The sequence below is a fragment of the Echeneis naucrates genome, chromosome 17 (genome assembly GCF_900963305.1).
Source record: "Echeneis naucrates chromosome 17, fEcheNa1.1, whole genome shotgun sequence".
NCBI lineage: Eukaryota > Metazoa > Chordata > Actinopteri > Carangiformes > Echeneidae > Echeneis > Echeneis naucrates.
Genome location: NC_042527.1, coordinates 10,565,469 through 10,586,082, shown reverse-complemented (window position 1 = coordinate 10,586,082; position 20,614 = coordinate 10,565,469). Strand labels below are relative to the sequence as shown.

Below are 20,614 nucleotides of genomic sequence, written 5' to 3'. Positions count from 1 at the left end.
TTGTCGGAAACTCTTTGAAGTCTGAGTTATCATTAAGTGCTATATCACCTTATCTAAAGCACACAGAAACATAATATTGTGCCTATTATTGCCTAGCATGTATCCTTTAGAAAGTGTCCACGGTAGCAACAGGTTGAGAGTTGATTTTGATGTTTATATAAATGTTAACATGTAGATGAGAGAACCTGTGACACCGGTGTGATGTTAGGCCGATAATTGAGGACTCAAATCCATCAAAGGGTTTTTGGATTTTCCTTAAATGACCCCATAAGATAAAACACTTTTAGAGCCTAAACTGCTGCGATGCTCACTTTCAGTTTTAATCTAGATGGTGTTCAATTGCGTTTTGCAACCACATTTGGAAAAAAAAGAAAAAAAAAAAGCTTTGGTTGGAAAAAAAAAAAATCGACAGCATGAGGAACAGCTAAGAGAAAGAAAAGCTCCACCCTGTTACTATGTTACAACCAAGTGGCTGCTGCTTTCCCCATCCAGGTATTGGCCTATCTCTTTGAGTCAACAAAGAGCACACCAGATAAGGCCGGCGGCTGAGACAACTCGGACAAAACATCCATCGATTTATAGTCGCTAATGGATGTGTTACACTGAGCTTTTTCGATTCTGGAAACAAGGTAAGAAAACTCCCCTTTGCCCAATCAATAATTTGTCAGTAAGTATGTCTGTGGACACCCTTTGCCTCAAGTTTGTATGTAATCAAATCAATATATTTAACTACCCTAAAAACTTCACGTTATCCTTCAAATACTGATGCCCTGCCTGAAAGTGCCAGTAAATTCACGATATAGTTTTGTCAACAGTACAACTTAAGTCAGCTGTAAACCATTTTTATGCAATATTTTTTCTAATGTTTCTTACATTAATAACGTACATCACAAGCATCATTTGCATTTGTTTTCATTTAGTATATACCAAAATTGACGAATGTGTGCCGTTGGTATTTGAGTATTGGGAGCGGTATATCTGGCCATTTGAATAATGATCCACACTAAAGTCATTCACTCAGGGTTGTAAATTGTTCTAAGTGGAGAAATACAAAACTGGATGGATATAAAAGCACCTAGGTTGTTTAAAGGCCATGATTCATAGTGTATTTACTGCTGCTTTTCTTCATCCCGTTCATACCAATATGTGTAGAAGTAGGGAAACCATGACAACAGTTTCAATAAAAAAAACGATAGTTTTGATGTTAATTTATGGTGTTTTCCTTCACAGAGAGCTACAGGAGGAAGTGGTTAATACATCATAAAACACACCTCAGTGAGTCTTTGCCTCTTCCATAACTCAAACACAAAATGACATCCACATTTCTGATTTCCAACCTCACCCAGGAGTGGGTCGAGAGCCTGCGGAGGTGGCACTTGGAGTTTTTTTTCATCCCCACCACAGTCGCCACTCTGGCCGCCTTACTGGCCAACCCTGTTCTCCTGATGTGCATCCTTCTGTCCCGATCCTTACGCCGGGAGACACGTTACCTGCTGGTGGCCAACACCCTGACAGCAGACATGCTCTTCCTCATCCTCAACCTGGCCACAGTGATCTGTAATGCTGTAAGAGCCCGCATGCCGTGGTTGGTTTGCGAGCTGATCACAGCTGTCACTGTCACTGCCTACTCCTGTGCCATCCTCTCCGTCACCCTCATGGTGGTCGACACCTACGCTGCTGTCCGCTGGCCTCTCCACTACCACGATATGCTTCCACCTGCTCGAACCCACTGCATACTGTTGGGTGTGTGGGTCTTGGCAGCCTCATACCCGTTCACCCTGGTGGGTATGATGGAGGTGGAGAGGGGAAATATCAATGAAAAGGTGTCAGTCTGTCTGGTCCTCGTCTCTCTCGGCTTCATTCAAGTCAAGAACATGGTGGGCATCCATATCTACTTCTTTGTTGCTGCACTTATCTGTGCCATACTAATATTTTACTGCTATATTAGGCTCTACATGGTGACAAGAACTCAGGGAATCTGGCAGAGCCGCTTCTCCAGGGCCAGGGTCACCCTTCTGGCCCATGGGATTCTGCTCCTGCTCTACTTTGCCCCTGGCTTTATTTTCACCCTGGAGCTCTTCTTGTTTCAGAGGAAAGACATAAGCCAAGATGTTCGTGTGTGGATCAGCACAGTCAATATGTGTGTTTTCATGTTGCTGCCCAGAGCGTTTGCCCCTTACCTCTATGGGCTGAGGTACAGGGAGATCTCTGACACTCTAATGCAGCTGGTGCATCGGCAAAGGAGGCTCCGCCAGACTACAGTATCATAAATGACTCATCAGAACTGGCTATGAGTCATATTCATTAAATTTCTCTATATTTTACGTGTCTTCAGAAGAACTCTCTGCCAAACAAGATGGACGTTCATGGGCAGTATGTGGGATTTTAGAGATAATGAGGTCATGATTCACATTTCCTTAGTTTCTCCTGTCCCTGTCTTTTTTGAACAACAGTGTATTTAAGACATATAATTATGATAGAAAAAAAAAATATTTTTGTATTTTTCTATGTCAGTATAGGATTAGGGTTAACCCCTAATGTTTCTAAATCTATTTGTCTAAATGGTCTTTCAAAGCTTTGTGCCAATAATGCCGAGAATCTGTCTACAGCAAACCTAAAATATTATATTTGTATGTAACTGTAGAACAGAAACCCTTCTACGGAAACATGAGGACATGTGCTGCCTTATCCGTGCTTTCTCCTGAAATAATGTGCTGTGAAAATGAATGAAATGAATCTTGTGTTGTCTAACTTCATGTGTTATTATTAAGGGACCAATAAACCTAAAGTATAGTTTTAATATATAAGCTACATATGTACCGTTATTGCATTGTCATTATGTAATGTAAAAGCTACATAAAAGCTCTCTCACAGTTTTATGACTGTAGGAACTAAGCTCTTAACTCCATTTGCCTTCAAAGCTTTGTTTGTGTAACACTGAATGTCCATCATTAACAACAGTCGATTTACTTGACAGTTAAAAGCACAAGAAGAGAGAGTATCTCCCCTCATTTAGGAAGGTGTGGTGGCTGTTGATAATGAGTCATTTCTGCTTTCTTTGTTTCTTACCTCTCACACATGATCTGGAAGAGGTACAACAGCTCAACAGCAGAGGGATACATTGTTCTGTCCGTTGGACTGTCAGCTCCTCTCTATGGGAGGGCTGCCTCCGTCCCTACATACACACTCTATCCCTCTGCTTGCTTCATGTATCTGCAGCTGGATTAGATACAGTATGTACAAAAACCATTACCATTTTTTCTACTAATTATGCTCTAATGACGATAGCTAAGACAAGATTTAGTGGTTCACTTAACTAGTTTACCTGCTTTACATGAGAAAGGATTGCTCCTGGCTGTGAGGATTAACTTGAAAATCATGCTCTTCTCTTCTTACATGTTGTTTTTTTTTTTTTTTGGTAAAGCTCCCTGAAGGCCATTAACACATTATCCCTTTTGTATCGTCAGCAATTTTGTATATTTCTTGTTGTCCAGAGTGTGGAATTTGGCTATGACTGGTGAGGGGGCAAAAATGCCCACAGTATACCTGAGACCCGGGAGGGGCCCTGCACTGCATCCTCGGTACAGCCCAAGACAGCACCATTATTTGTGTCTCCAAATATGTAATCCTGTTGGCCTTAAAGGTGTGGGCACAGTTTGTGAACATTGTGTAACTTTGAAGAGCCCCTCTTCTGTACTGGTAACACATAGTTCAAAGCAGAGTAGACTGGCTCATTGATAAACCTGCTGCATCCGTTCAGGGAGCTCAGCTGGGAGCTCTAGGAAATATTTAGCAACAGGGTAAGAAAGTTGCGACATTCTTTCATACAGATAAGCTCCTCCTTCCTCCTCACCTGAAAAAATAAAAGAAGCGTGGCACGCTGCATCTCATCCTGAATTCACGTGTCCATAGGATCACATTACATTTGTTTGTCTGCCTCTTAGACCTTCACGCTATCCCCTTTGTTTTATTTCTCATCTTATGTCTGTGTAACGACTCTGCAAGCAGACTATACTATTAAAAGCTTAAACTTTAATACTATTAAAAACTTCACCGGTCGGTAACTTGTACCGACAGGTTAATGGTACGTAAAAACGTGTCAATAACTCTTCTTTCTTGTTCGTACATGTTTGGCTGTTAAAATGTAAAACTTCTAGTCTATTGCTCAACCGCTGTCACTTATTTTGCCAGCTTTTCTCTCGCTAAAAGTCGAGTTTGTTTGCAAACAAAGGACGGCCACGTGGAGAGCCGCAGGCACCTGGGAAGTGCTGTTTGGCACGGGGCAAAAACTATTAGAAAGTCCCTTCATGAACTCCATTACCCATGATGCACCGGTGGTCCCAGCTGAGTGGGCGCAGTGGGCTGGATTTTTTTTCTCTGACAAGTATATATATGGCTCCAGTGTTTACAGTTAGCTAGTTAGAGGTCTTTGTTTTTGTCACCATCTTAGAGCCAAAATGCCCCGGCTGTGCACCAGCCTAGTTTCGTCCTCATAACCTAACATTGTTAAATAAACTTTTGGCTTTTTCAGGAGAACTACATTTTTCTCCTTACTTTATTTTTGTTTGCTTTGTCTCCATTTGTAACTGAAGAAGGCGCTTCATCTGGAAACTTCTGCATAAGGTAACAACTTTGATCAACAACTCTACATCTGTGTTGGTGACGTCTTTGAATTGTGAACTGACACTTATTTCCTCCATCTGAATTTGTCACAATTTATTTATTAAAGCGAGCCCAGCTACTCAGTTTTTAGTTGTTGTTGAGTTGTTGTTGGTTTTTTTTTTTTTTTTTTTTAAATCAGGGACTAATGGTAGGCATGGAGCAAGTCCCTCTTTTGTCCAATGATCCGAAGGAGTCACCAACTTCTATTTTATTTGATCGATTTCTAATTAATAATGAATTAATAAAACGCCATGTTTAAACAGTGGGGGTTATTAAAATAGTAAAAATATTGTTATTTTTAATAATAATGATAGGATGTTATTATCTGTCATCAGCCTGCATTTCACCTGGATAACAACGAACAGATAAACAGTTCAAACACAGTGCAACAAAGTACATTTTGTTTCCTGAAATGTCGCTTGCTTTTTTCTTTTCATGCCTGCTGGTTATTTGTGAGGGAGGAAATCTCTGATGTCAACACTGCTGGTTTAACGAGTCCTCCATCATGACTTCAACAGGGTGCTGCTGGCAAATATCGCCTTTGTGAACAGGCTAAGGTTGCTGAGGCTCAGCCAAAAACCAAAGTTATAAATAACTTAAGATGAATGACCTCACGGGAGCAAAGAGCAGACCTGCAGCCATCTTTAACAGAGGCAGTATATGGTCTTAGATAAGAGATTTTCATGTTTTGAGCAAATGACTTGAAGAACCTGAGAACGTGATGTCCTGGATCAACACACAGTCTTTGTGGATGTGTATAAAGGCCAAGTCAAAAGCATCAAGCACCTTGATTGATTACTACATGGACTTCTTTGGAAAGAGGCCAGTGTGTTAAGATTTTAATCACAGATTTAAGTTAAAAAAGAGAATATGACTGAAGGTTATCAACGACCCTGACTTGGCAATTGTTAGTCAAACAGTGATTATCCAGTGGCTGATAGCTTCCCTGCCCCCACTTATTTTCAAAACAAACCTGACACACATTTATGATGGTCTTCGAATCGTTGCTCAACCTCTCTCCCTCTTCCTTGAGCGCATTGTTCTGCATGGCACAACTGCTTTGCAGCAGTGAAGAGCTAGGGGAAGTGTGTGCAACTCGGGTTTCACACTGAGGAACTTCTTTTCCAAGATATTTCAGCAATCCCCCTTGGGTTTTAGGAAGTTGTCTCTGCCGCTCACATACTTTCTCAAGTGCTGGAACATATGTTTTGTCGCTTTGCTCCGTCTGACAACTTTGTTTTTGTGCAATGAATGTTCTCAATTTGTAGTACAGTGGTGTAAGTAGATTTTGTCTATTAATGTGTAATCTTTCTCCAGCTATTCCCTCCTACTGTGTCTGTTGGGATGCCATGGGCGTAGTATTTTGCAATATTTTACAAAAACATTTTCTTTGTAATAATACTGTACTTGCTGCTCTCTGCCCTCAAGGCCAACTTAAAGTTAAGAGGAAGTCTACATTGAAGGTGGCAGCCATGGTGTTGATTCTGGGAAGAAGAATGAACAGGGAGGACCCTGGGATCAGAGACTCACCAGCTGTTAAACGCAAGGTGGTGTCACAGGCAGACATTATATATGATATATTTTCTTATTTTGAAGTCAAAATAATGAAATCTTTATGCATGTTGTTGTTTCCTAAGGTGTTTGAGGTTGATTCCAAAACTTTATCAAGCCAGGATGTCTTGGACTTCTGCTCTGGTGCATCCCACTCAGAGGGAATCCTCCAGGTGTTCAATGAGTTTCGTGACTGCCGCCTGTTCACTGATGTGGTCATAAGTGTGCAGGGCTGCGAGTTCCCCTGCCATCGTGCTGTACTCTCTGCATGCTCTTCCTATTTTAGAGCCATGTTCTGCAATGATCACCGTGAGAGCCGTGAGATGCTGGTGGAGATCAATGGCATCCTGGCAGAGGCGATGGACTCCTTCCTCACCTATGTTTACACAGGTCGGGCCAAGATTACCACAGAAAATGTCCAGTTCCTCTTTGAGACCTCCAGCCTTTTCCAGATCACCACACTGCGTGATGCCTGTGCAAAGTTCCTGGAGGACCAGCTGGACCCATGCAACTGTCTGGGCATTCAGCGGTTTGCAGATGCCCATGCCCTGAAGCAGCTCGCCAGTCGCTGTCGCAGTTATGCCCTGGCCAACTTCTTAGAGGTGGCTCAGCACGAAGAGTTCCTCGACTTGCGTAAAGAAGAGCTGGAAGAGTACATTGGAAGTGATGAGCTGTCCATTGGCAAAGAGGAGGTGGTGTTTGAGGCGGTGATGCGATGGGTGTACCACAGCGTGGAGCCAAGGAGGCCTATGCTGAAGGCCCTGCTGCACCATGTGCGCCTGCCCCTTCTGCACCCCAACTATTTTGTCCAGACAGTGGAGGGTGACCAGCTCATCCAAAATGCTCCAGAATGCTACCAGCTTCTCCACGAAGCCAGGCGCTACCACGTGCTGGGAAATGAAATGATGTCACCCAGAACCCGTCCACGAAGGTAACTTATTTAACTGGTAAAATAAGGTAACTGATAAATTATCCATTTATCAGATAAACTGGAAATTATGTCCAGAAGTAAGATAACAGTTTTTAACTCTTATCTCCCTAGCAGAGCTTTATTTCTGCTTTGTTGCACAGCAGTTATTTCTTCTTGAAGACAAAATGTTTGCTGTTTTCTGACATCTTTTTTGTCTTGCTGGGATAAAACATTTAGGTCAGTGCAGCTAGTAAAGAAAACATATTTTCTTTATACAGTTGATATTTCATCCCACATTGTATTGGGAGGGATTATTAATGCGCATGAACTCAGTGCTCCCATTAGTGGTGTTGTTGTATATATGCGTGAGAGAGGAAGAGAGAGAGAGACTGTGAGAGAGAGACTGAGAGAGAGAGAGAGAGGGAGTGTTATGTGCTGAACATACAAATGTGTCATTGACTAGGCAGTGTTTTGTAGGCCTACTTTGAAATTGAAATGATAATGAAGGAGGGAGGACATGTTCGTGCATAGACTGGTACGCTGAAAAGAAAAGAAATTATGTGATGCAATAAATGGCAATCATGAAATGTCTTGCTATAATACCACCAGTGTAACTTACCTCGCTGATGTGTCCCTGACTCTTCAGACCAAATTAACATGGTGTTTATGTCTTTCTTGTAGGATTTCACAATGTGATGTTTGATGAAGGTCAAAAGCTGGTAATGACTGAAGCCTCATGAATGAGATTAAAAATAGACCATCACCAGTACAGTTGCTTTTGTTTTTTTGTTGGATCTACTTATGGTTAGAGTGGGAATGGTGCCAGTGTTGTCAGTTATTGAGGCTGTGTGATATGCAGTTCAGGTGTCTGGCAGTTAGTTCCCACTTCATCTGCTTCGTTTGCCCTGAGGGCCAAATCCTCTTCTGTTCAAAACAGATGCTTGATTTCCCCATTTCTGTGTCTACACTGGGCCTCTCTTCTTCAGGGAAGTCTCTAGAATGTAATTAATCACATGCAAACACACACACACACGTACACACATAAAGAAACAACAGCCCTAATCTGTTACCTGTGCATAACCTATACTACTCGTCACGCGCACAGTACTCAGAGTACACAGACAGAGAAATGTAGGGGAGAGTGCAAAGATATATATATATATATATATATACATATACACAAACATTCATATACACGTGTGTGTTTTTATATACATGTATGCACACATATTAATATATATAGTTAATTAACTCCTAATGAGAAAATGTGACCATGTTCTAAGCTTGTTGTTCAGTAGCCAAATAGCAAAGCATTGTTGTCATGGAAATTGAGTGTCCATGTTTGTTAATTTTGAACACTAGATTTATATTTTCCTTGCATGTAGGCATATATATCTTCTGTCTTCTTTGAAGTTAAGTCAAGTTACCACTATTTTGTACGGCCCTGGAAGAAATTTTTTCCTCATGTAATTAGAAACCTGTCCAAGTGGTGATGTGTATGTTTACATGTCTTCATTCCCTAGTTTGTATAGGCCTACAGAGATTCGGTATTTTAATTAGATACCAAATCTGTATATGCTTGTAAATCAACATTTAATTTAAACATGTTCTTCTTGTGTTTGTGTTTTTATTAAGCTCTGTTGCTATTTACCTTCCATATTTTCCACATATCTGAATTCTCTGAATTCTTCTGCAAAGGTCGACAGGCTTCTCCGAAGTGATTGTGGTCGTGGGTGGCTGTGAGAGGGTGGGGGGGTTCAACCTACCCTACACTGAATGCTACGATCCAGTCACAGGAGAGTGGAAGTCACTGGCCAAACTGCCTGAGTTCACCAAGTCAGAGTATGCTGTCTGTGCCCTCCGTAACGACATTCTGGTGTCAGGTAAGACTTCATTACATTTAGTTTTTTTCAATAAGAATTTTAGGGCAGTGTAAACTGCTTTTAACTTTCAGTCAAAAGTCATATAATGGCTAGTGATCCAAAAGTCAATTTAAGCCCACTTGTCGACTCAGTATATTCAGTTCAGTTCCTCCTGAATATTCTAGGATTGATTTATACCCTAAACCAAAAATTCACTTTAGATACGTGGTCAGTGCGTGTCTGTGCTTGACTTGCAGTCTAATCTCCCTGTGGAGTGGCAGGAAAGGCCTCAGTGGCTGTTAGTCCTGTGTTATTTTTACAGTCTCAGCCTGTTTGAGTTAAGTTGAAGGAAAATATGAGAGCAACATCTGGATGCACTCTCAAGGCTCAGTGCTGACAGTGACTGGTTCGTCATTGGCTTGCCTGGTCCATTCCTCTTCCTCGCTCTATTACGTTCATTATGTGTTATATTAGATATGATTAGTTTTTTCTTTTTTATCAGACATCTAGTTTTAGTTTTGTTTACCTGACATGCTTCGACGTACGTAACTGCTGTCTTCCTCAGAGTGTTACCAGATGTTATTGGTGACGCATCTTATCAACTGATGTTTCCTGACCTTCCTGTCCTGTCCTGGCGCATTTTATTCGCCCCCTGCAAGATCTTGCAAAGACAGCCTTCTGCTGTCCGTTCCAAAACGGACAGGTGTGACCGACCTGTCAACCCAGACAGGAAGGTCATGCCTTTGGGAACATCAGCTGATAAGATGCGTCACCAATAACATCTGGTGACAATCTGAGGAAGACAGCAGTTACATACGTTAAAGCATGTCAGGTAACAAACCTAAAACTAGATGTCTGATAAAAAAGAAAAAACTAATCATTCCTCTTCCTGTTGGCCGGGTGTCAAGGTCACTACCTTTCACATCTGTTCAGCAGGTTCCTAGGGTTTCTAGGTTTATGCAAAGATCTAGCAACTGGAGACTTTTCAGTGAGTTGTGATGTGATAAGTTTAAAATAACCCTAATGCTTAGCTATTATAGCTGGCAAAGCTGATGCATTTTTTGGAGTCTAGCACAGTCCAAGTGTGGCGTCAGTCTCCTTTAGTGAAAAAAAAAAAAAAAAGACAAAATTGAACATGATATTGTTTTTTTTTTGTTTTTTGTTTTTTTATCATGAGTCAAAGTAAATGCACATGCCAGTTAACACATAGGTTTAAATGTATGTTGTTGACATGATTGCACAATGGTTAAATAGATATGTATGTTTTTTTTTTTTTTTGGGGGGGGGGGGTTCTTTGTGGTGTGATTTTATTTTCTAAGAAAATGTGTTGACGCAAGATTAAATGTGCACGTGAGGACTGCTCATGCTCAAACATGCCTTATATGTGCCTGAAGACATTTCTGAATAAAAACAGCAGTTGAACGTTATAGAGGAGGGGGGAAAAAATGAAGGTCCTTACCTTCAGCTAAGATTCTTCAGTATTTATGCTTTTTTCACGCTCTCACTTTGACAAGTCCTCACATGTGCTATCAATCTACCTTCGTTCACTGCCTGGGAGAATTACCATTCCCATGTGCCCCACACATGTACAGTACACACACACTACTACTGTATTGGATATAATGATCCTTATTGCCCCATATTCCTTCTTTGTTGCTCTGCTGCAATGATATATTTAATCAATTTTGAATGCTTGAATGCTCCTCTCTACTTTCCCACACGTGCCTCTGATTCTCTTCTTGCAGTGGGAGCTGCTGCAAATTCCTTGGAGGTCTTCCAGCCTCTAGCATAGCAGCAGTTAGCTGTGGTCATAAATAGGATATGGGTCTACTGGGTACACAGAATCTCTTAGGTGTGGTTGTGCAGGGACAGGGACTCTGGCCACTTGTTGACACCGACATTCAAAGCAGAGGATGACGTCCCTTTGTCAGATCCAAAGTGGGTAAACTGGATTGGCACAGAAATGCTCTGACTTCAGGAGTACATCAGATTCCAGTAGGCTATGACCTAATCTCAAAAGATTAAAATTATGTTTGATTTCATGTGACGACAGGATCTAACAACAGGATTGCTACTTTTACTGGAGCGATTAAATGCATGTGGAGAATGTTTTATCAGCTAGTGACTAATAAAACATGTGTTGCCTCATTCATTGTATGGGTTGCCTGTCATGGTCACAGGTAGTTTGACTTCTCTTTCCACCTCCTTGAACGTCTTATCATACTAGATCATAAGCATTGATGAAACAGAGTAACACAAATCAGTTTTGGAACTCCTGAGGTTGAAGATTCATGTTGCTTAACAACAGTGGCTTGCAGCAATGGTCCTCCCCATCATCTAATAAGAACAGGAAAAAATGTCTTTGAACTAGCTGACTAACTGACTAACTAGCTGGTTTGAAAATCTCTCTTTGAAGTGCTACATCTGCCATCAATGCATTAACTTCATGCAAATCTTTAAAACAGGTGCCTGGGGGCCAGCAGACAGTCTGGCTCTTTAACCATTCAAAAGATTATTGAGGAGACAGACGTTATGAACTTCCTGCTCTTGTTTGCTTTTGTGTGTGTCCAACAGTATAATTTAGGCTGACTGAACAATAATTACATTGCATTACCCCCAACAAAGTACAGGCGCAAGAGAAATGTATAGTCACTTATTAATTAAATTAGATGACTTTTTAAGCTTTTAACCTTTAACCCAAATGAGTTTCAGCAAACTAACCCTAACCCTGCAGTGATAAACAGTGTACTAAAATGGGTTGGGATTTGAGAAACATTGACATAATTTTTCTTCTTCAACTTTACACAAAATATGTTTTATGCCATATTTGCCATGCTAAGAAATTAGCCTGCCTAGCCTAACCATTGTATTTATGAGATATCTGTTTTATGTTCCATCCAGCCTGCACGAGCAGGTGTGTGCTTCTTTGATGGTGGTCATGCCATTATGTGTTGGGACACTTGTCAAGGCTTGTTAAAAATGTGTGTGGGTTGCAGTGTAACCAGGTTGATTGACTGTTGTTTTTCCTCAACATGTTTGTCAAAGCAGCACGGCAGCAGAGTAGTTAGGGCTGTTGCCCCACAACAACATAGCCGCAGGTTCAGTTCCTGGGCCTGGGGCCTTTTGGTGCGAAGTTTGCATGTTCTCCCCGTGCTTGCTTGGGTTTCCTCCGGGTAAATCTGTTTCCTCTCACCATCCAAAGACATCATGTTGATTGGTGACTCCAAACTGTCCGTAGGTCTGACTGTGAGTATGAGTGGTTGTTTGTCTCTGTATTTTGGTCCTGCGATGGACTGATGACCTATCCAGGGTGTATCCCGCCCTGACCCAATGTGAGCTGGGATTCGCTCCAGAACCACCCATGTCCTGGAAACAGATAAGCTGAAGATGAATGAATGTTTGTCAAATGATAATAGGTGTTATGCTTGTGGAGAAGTTCCTGTAGTTCTGTTAGCTCCTAGAGATCCAGATTATGCTTTAAAATGTGATGGTTATTCAACACCGGTGGATACATGTATTTTGGTTTTGGTCAGTTCAAAGCAGAATGACAACCAGAGTTTCTTCCACATTTAAGAGATAAATATTACTTTAACATGAACACACAACCTAAATCTGGCTTTTCACCAGATGCACCTCAGGTTTTCCTGTGTATCTGGTAGGCGAAATTTGCTCATGTGCTTTTTTGCCTTTCTACTCAAACTGCGCTTGAGTCTATATATATATATATATAATATTGAGTATTGAGTACTGTTTCTTGGTCTTTTTAGGTGGTCGTATCAACAGCAGAGATGTGTGGATGTATAACTCACAGCTCAACCTGTGGATCCGAGTGGCTTCTCTTAACAAAGGCCGCTGGAGGCACAAGATGGGCGTCTTACTGGGAAAGGTAAGGAGGAAGTCTCGACAGACAAATTTATGTGACTCCTGTAGCAATTTTACATGAAATATGTTGAAAGGGAGTGTACTGAGCCTTTCTGAATACTAAGCAGGTCAAATAATCATGACTGGAGAAGCCTGTTGTGGCTCTGTCTTTAGCCATGTAACACACATGCATGGCTTTGTTAAGCCGCCTTTTGTTCTATCTCCCTCCCTTCTGTTTAAAAAAATAAAGAAATAAATAAATCCAATTTTTCATGAGCATTCCACCCAAAATTAATAGCCGTTGTGTACTTCCAATTAAGGGGAAGTTCACCACAACTGCTTAAATTTCCAGGTATTAGTTACCCAATGTAAAATAGAAGGTGTGGACATTAATTCACTTGCCTACTGAAAAGCTCCTTTGAATTCATAGCTTTCACAATCATCACAGTCTTATTTCACTGTTAGACATATTGCCTTATTTTTAGACTTGAAGAAATGTGTTTTTATACTTAGCAAAAAGGCCTTTATTTTCAATACTTTGTAATATTGACATTTGGTGTCTTATCTTAGACCTAAGTGTCCAAGTAGTGCCAGCAAAAGACACCACTCTAAATAATTACATTTCACTCTGGCCTGCTCTCTGCTCAGCATTGAACTTGCATGTTGGTTTATGAGAGTGCCTTATGGCAGGAAATGGATTATTATTTTTGTGTGGATCTGTTTGTTGCCCCGGGGCTTGTAAAGGGCTGGTGCCAGCTCATCTTAAACATCCTGTATACAGGAGCAGAAGGATGTTTCCCCAATATTTAAAGCTGGAAAATAAACAATCACCCCGTCAGCTAGAACAGTCTTTATCCCACACATGCAAAAATAATTTAATCATCACTTTCTTATTTATTTTATGAAATTTTTTTCTGTTTTTTTTTTTTTTTTAATCTTGGATTAACATTTTCCTGTCTATCTATCTGTGTCAGATTATTCAGTCTTCAATCCCCTATATACATGCTATAGTGGACACCAGTTTGATAATGAGATAAGATAATGTGGACATTTGACCTGATTTTTTTTTTTTTTTTACTGTTGATTACTTGTGAGCTGTTACTATTTGCAGCGTGTACTATATGGCCAGGTGGACATTCTTGATTGAGGGCAGTGGGAGGTTAATGCAGTCGTGCCAGCACCTCACGCTTCCAAATTAAGAACTAAGATCACTTCCCTTGCCTGTATCGTGCTTCATGTGTCTCTGCTCAATCACATGAACCAAGGTTTGACCATACATAGCTGTGAATATTCCCAATTAGCCCATAAACAGACACTGGGTTTGCAAAACCGGATAAAATTCAGCCTGCTTATGCTATGTTAACCTGTAAAATGCTTGTAATCACTTTGTGTTATGAAATTTTTAAAAAACTAAACAATCAAGTCTGTCATCATCGTTTTGTTTGTTGCAATTGTGGTTACAAAAGCCATTGTAATGCAAAACATGTGACCACTTGCAACAGAATGGCAAGTGCCCCTAATCAAATATTTCTGAACTGTTATTAGTGTTGTGTACATGAGGAGCAGTTCAACTGTGCAGATGAGATGACTCAGGCTAACACACCATTGACAATCATGTCATGTGTGATAGTCATTGTGTGACACGTGTTAGTGTGCTCATTTGAATAGTCACATAAAGGACATCTAGATCACTACAAGTATTGTCAGAAGACTTTATTTACTTTGGGTTAAGGTATGACTCAGGATAGATTATTGTTGTCTGCAGCAAACATGCTTTTTTTTTAATATGTTTGCTTGAGGCTGCGCTGGATATTCTATTACCTCCAAACAACATTCAAAATTCTTAGTTGCTTTGTTGTCAGAGAAGCACCAAACACACATGTCAGCAATCAAACTACACAATGGTTGTCCACAACAGTGAGGTCATCAGCTGGACGACCACACTTGAGCTGTAACAGTGAGTAATTAACTCCAAAATGAGTCATGTTCAGGGTATGGTGAAAACAAGTTGGACTGATAAGGCTGCTATATAACTTAACTGTGCAATCTGTAGTTGCTATGTACCAGCGTCATGTGATGTGTTCTTATACTGCACGTCCTGTATCTGTCACACCTGTTTTATAAATTTCCTCAGAAACCCCATTTAAATTCCTATCATTGTTATGGTTTGGCTCAATGTCATATTTCTCCGATGTAGGATTATGGTTACAGTGTACCAGCAATATTGTTTTCCCCCAGAATTCATTTCAACTCCTCCTGAGTTTCTACCCAGTCATTTCATTCAGTCTGTAATTTCCCTTTTTGAAGTGTAGCACGGATGCTCCAGTAACAACAGGTCCGTGTTATGAGGGTGTGTGCATTTTTTACTACTGTATACTGCCAAAAAATACATATGCTCCTTCATTTGATACAGGAACACACAGACACAAACACATATGAACATGTTTGTCTTGCATTCTGTGTCTGTGTCCAGTTGAACTTGTCTGGTTTCCATAGAGTATAAGCAAAAATAGGTCACCAGTTATTTTCCCCTCCCCACTATGGCTGCACTTCGTGACGGCTGTTCTGATCCATCATAATGTTTCACACTTTCTTTCACTGCCCCCCCCCCCCAAAGTGTTTCTGTTGTAGTCACTACATTTCGCCTCACTGCATGTGAATGGAGAAGTTCATAATTCAGCTGTTGCCAATGTTTAAAAGTGGCAATAATATGTATCGAGGGTATGTACTCAGGAAGATTCTGCTGACAGTGTTAAATCACATTCCACTTAGGGACTAGGTAAAAACCACATACATGTAGTTCCTATAGATTATGTGCTTGGATCATCAAGCTCTTGTGGAATGTATATTGAAAAAATATAGGGCGTTTTAGTGGGTGTAGTGTTGTGTGTGCGAAAAGAAAAACAATCCAGTGCCCCCATAAACCACACTGTATTATAACAAGTTAGTGTCTGGATATTGTCAGTGAAGGATTAAAGGGTCATTTCATCCAAAAGTGATATATAAAAAAAGGTTTTCATTTGATCTTTCTTGTCCCTCTGGGCAGTCCACAGATCTCACTGTCACTATTTATTTTTGGGGCAAAATGAAGCTACAAAAAAACTGTCCATTAAGGCTCATTGCATTCTGCCAGTAAGTGATAAATAGGCTTTGTAATATGGACAAATCAACACTTCAGTTGGGTCAGTTGGCTGTAAATTATACCTTTTAAACATCTTTCTGAGCATAATCATTTGTTACTTACTGACTAAATCTTTGTACCACACGCTCCTCTTCTCTCCTTCATTTCGTGTTTCATATCAGCTAGAACAGCAACAGCTATTAAGATACACAATTTTATTTGGTGCATGTGGCCATTTCATGAATTCCCTCCACAAAATCATCTGGCAAAGATTGGCCTATTTTCTTTCACAACACATGAATGTAATCACACAAAGGCAACATTTCTCTGGAGCCGCCACATGAGATGTTTGCTAAGTCAACAAGTTAATGAAGGTGTTTTCGCCGGTTCAGTTTTTCAGTTGAAATAAGGCAGTAGTGCTATCAGTTGGCCCAGGGCCTGAATGGAAATATATCCATGTCCCCCATCCACTTCTGTCTTTTTGTTCCCCTTTTCCTTGCCATCTTTCTTTGGGTCTTTTCTCTCTCTCTCTCTCTCTCTCTCTCTCTCTCTCGCCATACTTGTTTATGGCTCACATTTTGTGGAGAGACAGGTATAGCCTGATGGTCCTCTCTTGCATAAGACCAGTCTGTTAATGAACAATGTCATTCTTATAACCACAATGGTATTCATTATGTATTACTGTATTTGCTCTTCCAGAGAATCCTATTGAGGAAAAGAAATGTATAATTCCACCTTACCTAACATTGTCCAATGTCTCACTGAACAAGTTTTTTTTATTATTATTGTTATTATTATTATTATTATTATTATTTTAAGCCTTTCTTTGCGCTCTAGTGGAATAGTATGTGTAACCACAAGGTGCAGTTCTTGGCTGCTAGGCTTTAGTTAACAGGAAGGTGTATGTTATGGAAATTTAACAGTTGCTTGTTTCCGGCAGAAGTGTTCATTATAAAAGTAACAGAAGAGACCATATGCCACATAAATACTAATTACAAACCAGATCTTCTGCAGCCTGATTCACATTTGGAGAATGTATATTAAAACGAGTCATGAGGTATGAGAGAAAAAAAAACTAGGCATTCATTGAAGTATGACAAGCAGTAGCATTTTTTTTTGTTTCCCGAACAAATTAATGGAGTTGAAAGTGCCTGCAGGGATCCAGGGTAGAGGATGCAGACAATGGTAGATTGTTCAAAAGTAGCATGTCATTTTTAACTGTACCTGACAGACTCGTTGTTGTATTCATTAACGAGTCAGCCACAATACAAATATTTTAATTATTGTAAATAAAGATGTGGGATTTTGTCTTAATACATTGCATAAAAAGGTTTATTAAACAACTCACTAGTTCATTTCCCAAACTATGGATGTGTAAAAAGCTTATGGCCCATGTTAGATGTTCTTCTCTGGCAATTACAATGTTTCCTTTAATCCAGATATGTCTGTGTCTGTCCTCAGGTCTATGCTGTGGGTGGCTATGATGGCCAGAGCCGCCTGAGCAGTGTAGAGTGTTATGACTCCTTCTCTAACCGCTGGACCGAGGTGGCCCCAATGAAAGAGGCGGTCAGCTCTCCAGCCGTAGCCAGCTGTGCTGGCAAGCTCTTTGTCATTGGAGGAGGACCTGACGATGACACTTGTTCAGACAAGGTGGGAAACGCATGCATGCTCCGCCAACCACACACTTAAGCACATAGTGATGACAGCTTCTTAGAGGCTTCTTGTCTCTAAATACCTGTTTCCAGTGATTATAACTTGGAGCCACAAGTGATGTCCAATGGATGTGAAAAAAATCTTTTTCAAAGTAGACTCATTGGAGGGTTTTTTGAACAGGAACGTGGCTGGTCGTTGTCACAACACACTTTATATTTATATTTGCTAATAGTCAATTTTTGCTAACTGTAGATTTTAGTTTTTAAAAAATGGCATGCGTTACAGTACAAAAACAGGAAGTGCATGTTCCTACTAAACATTGGCAGTTAACTTGATGCGATAACTGTCATATCCTGGTCAGTCTGCATGATCCTGATTAAGCTCATTTTATTACATTAATTTTATCTTCAACTTATCTACATCCCAAATATTTTTTTGCTGTTTCAGGTTTAATTTTCTATGGCAGAGTCATTGATAGATGCATATTGACTTATGTAAGATGACCATGACAATGTGGGAGTAAAAGAATTTTTTCCAAAATCAGATCATGATAGACTACTCTGGAAAAGCATTATGTTGACTAAAAACATTCCTGTGAGTAAACAGGAAGAAAGTAGCATTCACGGTAGTTTACAGTATAGTAAATACAAGCGCAAGCACTGTTTTTTTTTTTTCTGCCTGTGTATGCAAGAGCACACCGATAGATGAAGATGATGATAAAAGTTAACTATCTGTGTTTTTCTAACTCCCCGACTGACATTTTGATGAAAGGAAGCAGAGTTCATCCTGGCCCCAGTCAATTTGTACGGCTTATCTCTGGGTCATTTAGGCTGTTGTCAGATAAACCTACTTGGAAGAATACTGTTTTCAAGAGAAGTGCGTGATAGAATGCATACATTGTATACATAGACTCAGCCCAGGACACATCAGTAAAACCACAGAATGAGAAACATACATTACAGATTTTTTTAATGAACAAATATTTACCCACCACATGTCATATAGAAATATAGACAGTGTGCATTTCTTTTTCTTTGTTAAACCACAGTCAAAACACAACTATGTATAACTGTGTGTCACAGGTTCAGTGCTATGATCCAGAGACAAATACTTGGTTACTGCGAGCCAACATCCCCATTGCCAAGCGCTGTATTACAGCAGTGTCCCTCAACAACCTGATCTATGTGTGCGGAGGCCTCACAAAGTCCATATTCTGCTATGACCCTGCAGAGGACTACTGGATACATGTGGTTCACACCTTTAACAAACAGGTAATAGATTTAATGGAAATGTTTGGCACATAACAGACTATTCGACTTCATCTCTGAGAGTCTTGAATTTTCACACTGTGACACAACAACAATTGTTTCACCCTAACCCCGTTCTCTCTCCACAGGAGAGCTGTGGCATGTCGGTGTGCAACGGTAAGATCTTCATACTTGGTGGCAGAGGAGAAAATGGCGAAGCCACAGACACCATCCTGTGTTACGACCCTGCGACAGGCATCATCACAGGAGTGGCAGCCATGCCGCGGCCGATCTCCTACCATGGCTGTGTGACCATTCACCGTTACAATGACAAGTATCACAGGCTCTGACCACAAACAAACACAAGGAGACACGCACTTACATGAGAACACAAACTAAAGAACTTCAACTCTTTCACACTTAAACTCTACATGTTCATCTTATGTACAGTACAAACACAATCAAGCACTTATATAAAACAGTCACATTTAATCAAGCAATACCGCTAATCTAATTTATTTCTTCACATCATCATGTAGCAGGAGTCACTGTGGTGCTGTGAATCTTCATTATGTAACGCAGCTGCTCGGTGGCTAACAATGCTGATGACTGGTACCTTGAGAAAGGTGGAGTCAGGCTGGCATGGCAGATTTGTTGGGGGAATATTGGATCACTTATAACAGAATTAAGGAAAAACACATGACAGTGGTTACCTGTCAGGTTACACAACACGATTATTTGTTGATTACTTGTTCAGGTTAAATCAAACTTGGAGATTGTGTCCTAACCTGTGAAGCACATATCTGTATTATAAACTCAAGGTTCATGTTTTTAAATATACCCCATCATGTGACCTAAGTACATGTTAGACCTGAGCTTTGATATGCTGAACAAGGAGGCCAATGTGCACTACCAGTCAAAGGTTTGAACACACTTTCTCATTGAAATGAACAGGAAAGTGCGTCAGACTTTTGGCTGGTAGTGTTTGTGGTCTTAAGCAAACAAATGTATGGTTCGCCTTATTTTCCACAACAAATGTTCTGTTTACTGGGTTTCATGTTTATGGATTTCATACTAACTTCAATAGCCTAAACTCTGAACGCCACTGAGGTTTTACTGTGATAGGAAGCAGGTAAAGTAGATAAGCAGGAAATCAGTTCAGTGAAAATGAACGTCTGCAGAGTGACTACTCCCTAAGACCTACTTTGCTGACAAGGTAAAGTGGTCAGAGATAATGCTGATGAACAAAAGCAATTGCCTTGAGGTAACAATTAAGAAGTATCCAAGTATCCATACAAATCCAACAATGATCTGTCTGCAAAAAAAAAAAAAAAAAAAAAAAAAAGGATGAGCATCTGAGCTTGTCTGTACTCACGATTCATAGATCAGTTGTGTACGCCACAGCACTGGTAAGAAAAGCAGTCTCCCTTTTTAGCTCCTTTCCTTGCTAAAAATTACCTGATAAAAAAATGGTTAACAGTCAGCCAGCTGCTCTCCCTCCATATCAGTAGCCGTAAATGTATATTACCCTTACCTGGGTGAAGAGAGGAGATAAAGAGAGGAGACTGTACAATAATATTGGAACATGGCCACTGTCAGCGCTGCCCTCATTTCCTTCATCTCACATTTCTGCACACATCACATAGTTTTACTTCATGTGTGCGTTTCTTCTTTTCCTGCTCCAGTTGTGCCATCACCTCATTTTCTGATTTACATTAATATCTCATTTTAGGCTTTATCTTACTTT

The 20,614-nt window shown here is 40.4% G+C and overlaps 2 protein-coding genes across 2 annotated transcripts; both read left to right on the top strand.

Moving 5' to 3' along the window:
- Positions 1–1,310: 1,310 nt before the first annotated feature.
- LOC115058276 (probable G-protein coupled receptor 148) lies at positions 1,311–2,270 on the top strand. Its single transcript, XM_029525589.1, has one exon. The coding sequence runs from the start codon at positions 1,311–1,313 to the stop codon at positions 2,268–2,270; it is 960 nt and encodes a 319-aa protein (XP_029381449.1).
- A 2,163-nt stretch (positions 2,271–4,433) lies between these two features.
- Positions 4,434–20,212, top strand: klhl24a (kelch-like family member 24a). Its single transcript, XM_029524470.1, has 8 exons — positions 4,434–4,623; positions 6,091–6,209; positions 6,300–7,144; positions 8,822–9,006; positions 12,753–12,871; positions 17,429–17,617; positions 18,703–18,891; positions 19,017–20,212. Exons 2-8 carry the CDS (start codon positions 6,135–6,137, stop codon positions 19,215–19,217), a joined length of 1,803 nt encoding a protein of 600 aa, XP_029380330.1. The 5' UTR covers positions 4,434–4,623; positions 6,091–6,134; the 3' UTR covers positions 19,218–20,212.
- The last annotated feature ends 402 nt before the right edge of the window (positions 20,213–20,614 follow it).

What these genes read in the sequence shown, in the direction of transcription:
- LOC115058276 (XM_029525589.1), top strand. Translation starts at nt 1,311, where the DNA reads ATGACATCCACATTTCTGATTTCCAACCTCACCCAGGAGTGGGTCGAG.
- klhl24a (XM_029524470.1), top strand. Translation starts at nt 6,135, where the DNA reads ATGGTGTTGATTCTGGGAAGAAGAATGAACAGGGAGGACCCTGGGATC. An exon ending in TGGGCGTCTTACTGGGAAAG is followed by an intron (nt 12,872 to 17,428) that starts GTAAGGAGGAAG and finishes GTCTGTCCTCAG; the next exon opens with GTCTATGCTGTGGGTGGCTA. An exon ending in TTCACACCTTTAACAAACAG is followed by an intron (nt 18,892 to 19,016) that starts GTAATAGATTTA and finishes CTCTCTCCACAG; the next exon opens with GAGAGCTGTGGCATGTCGGT.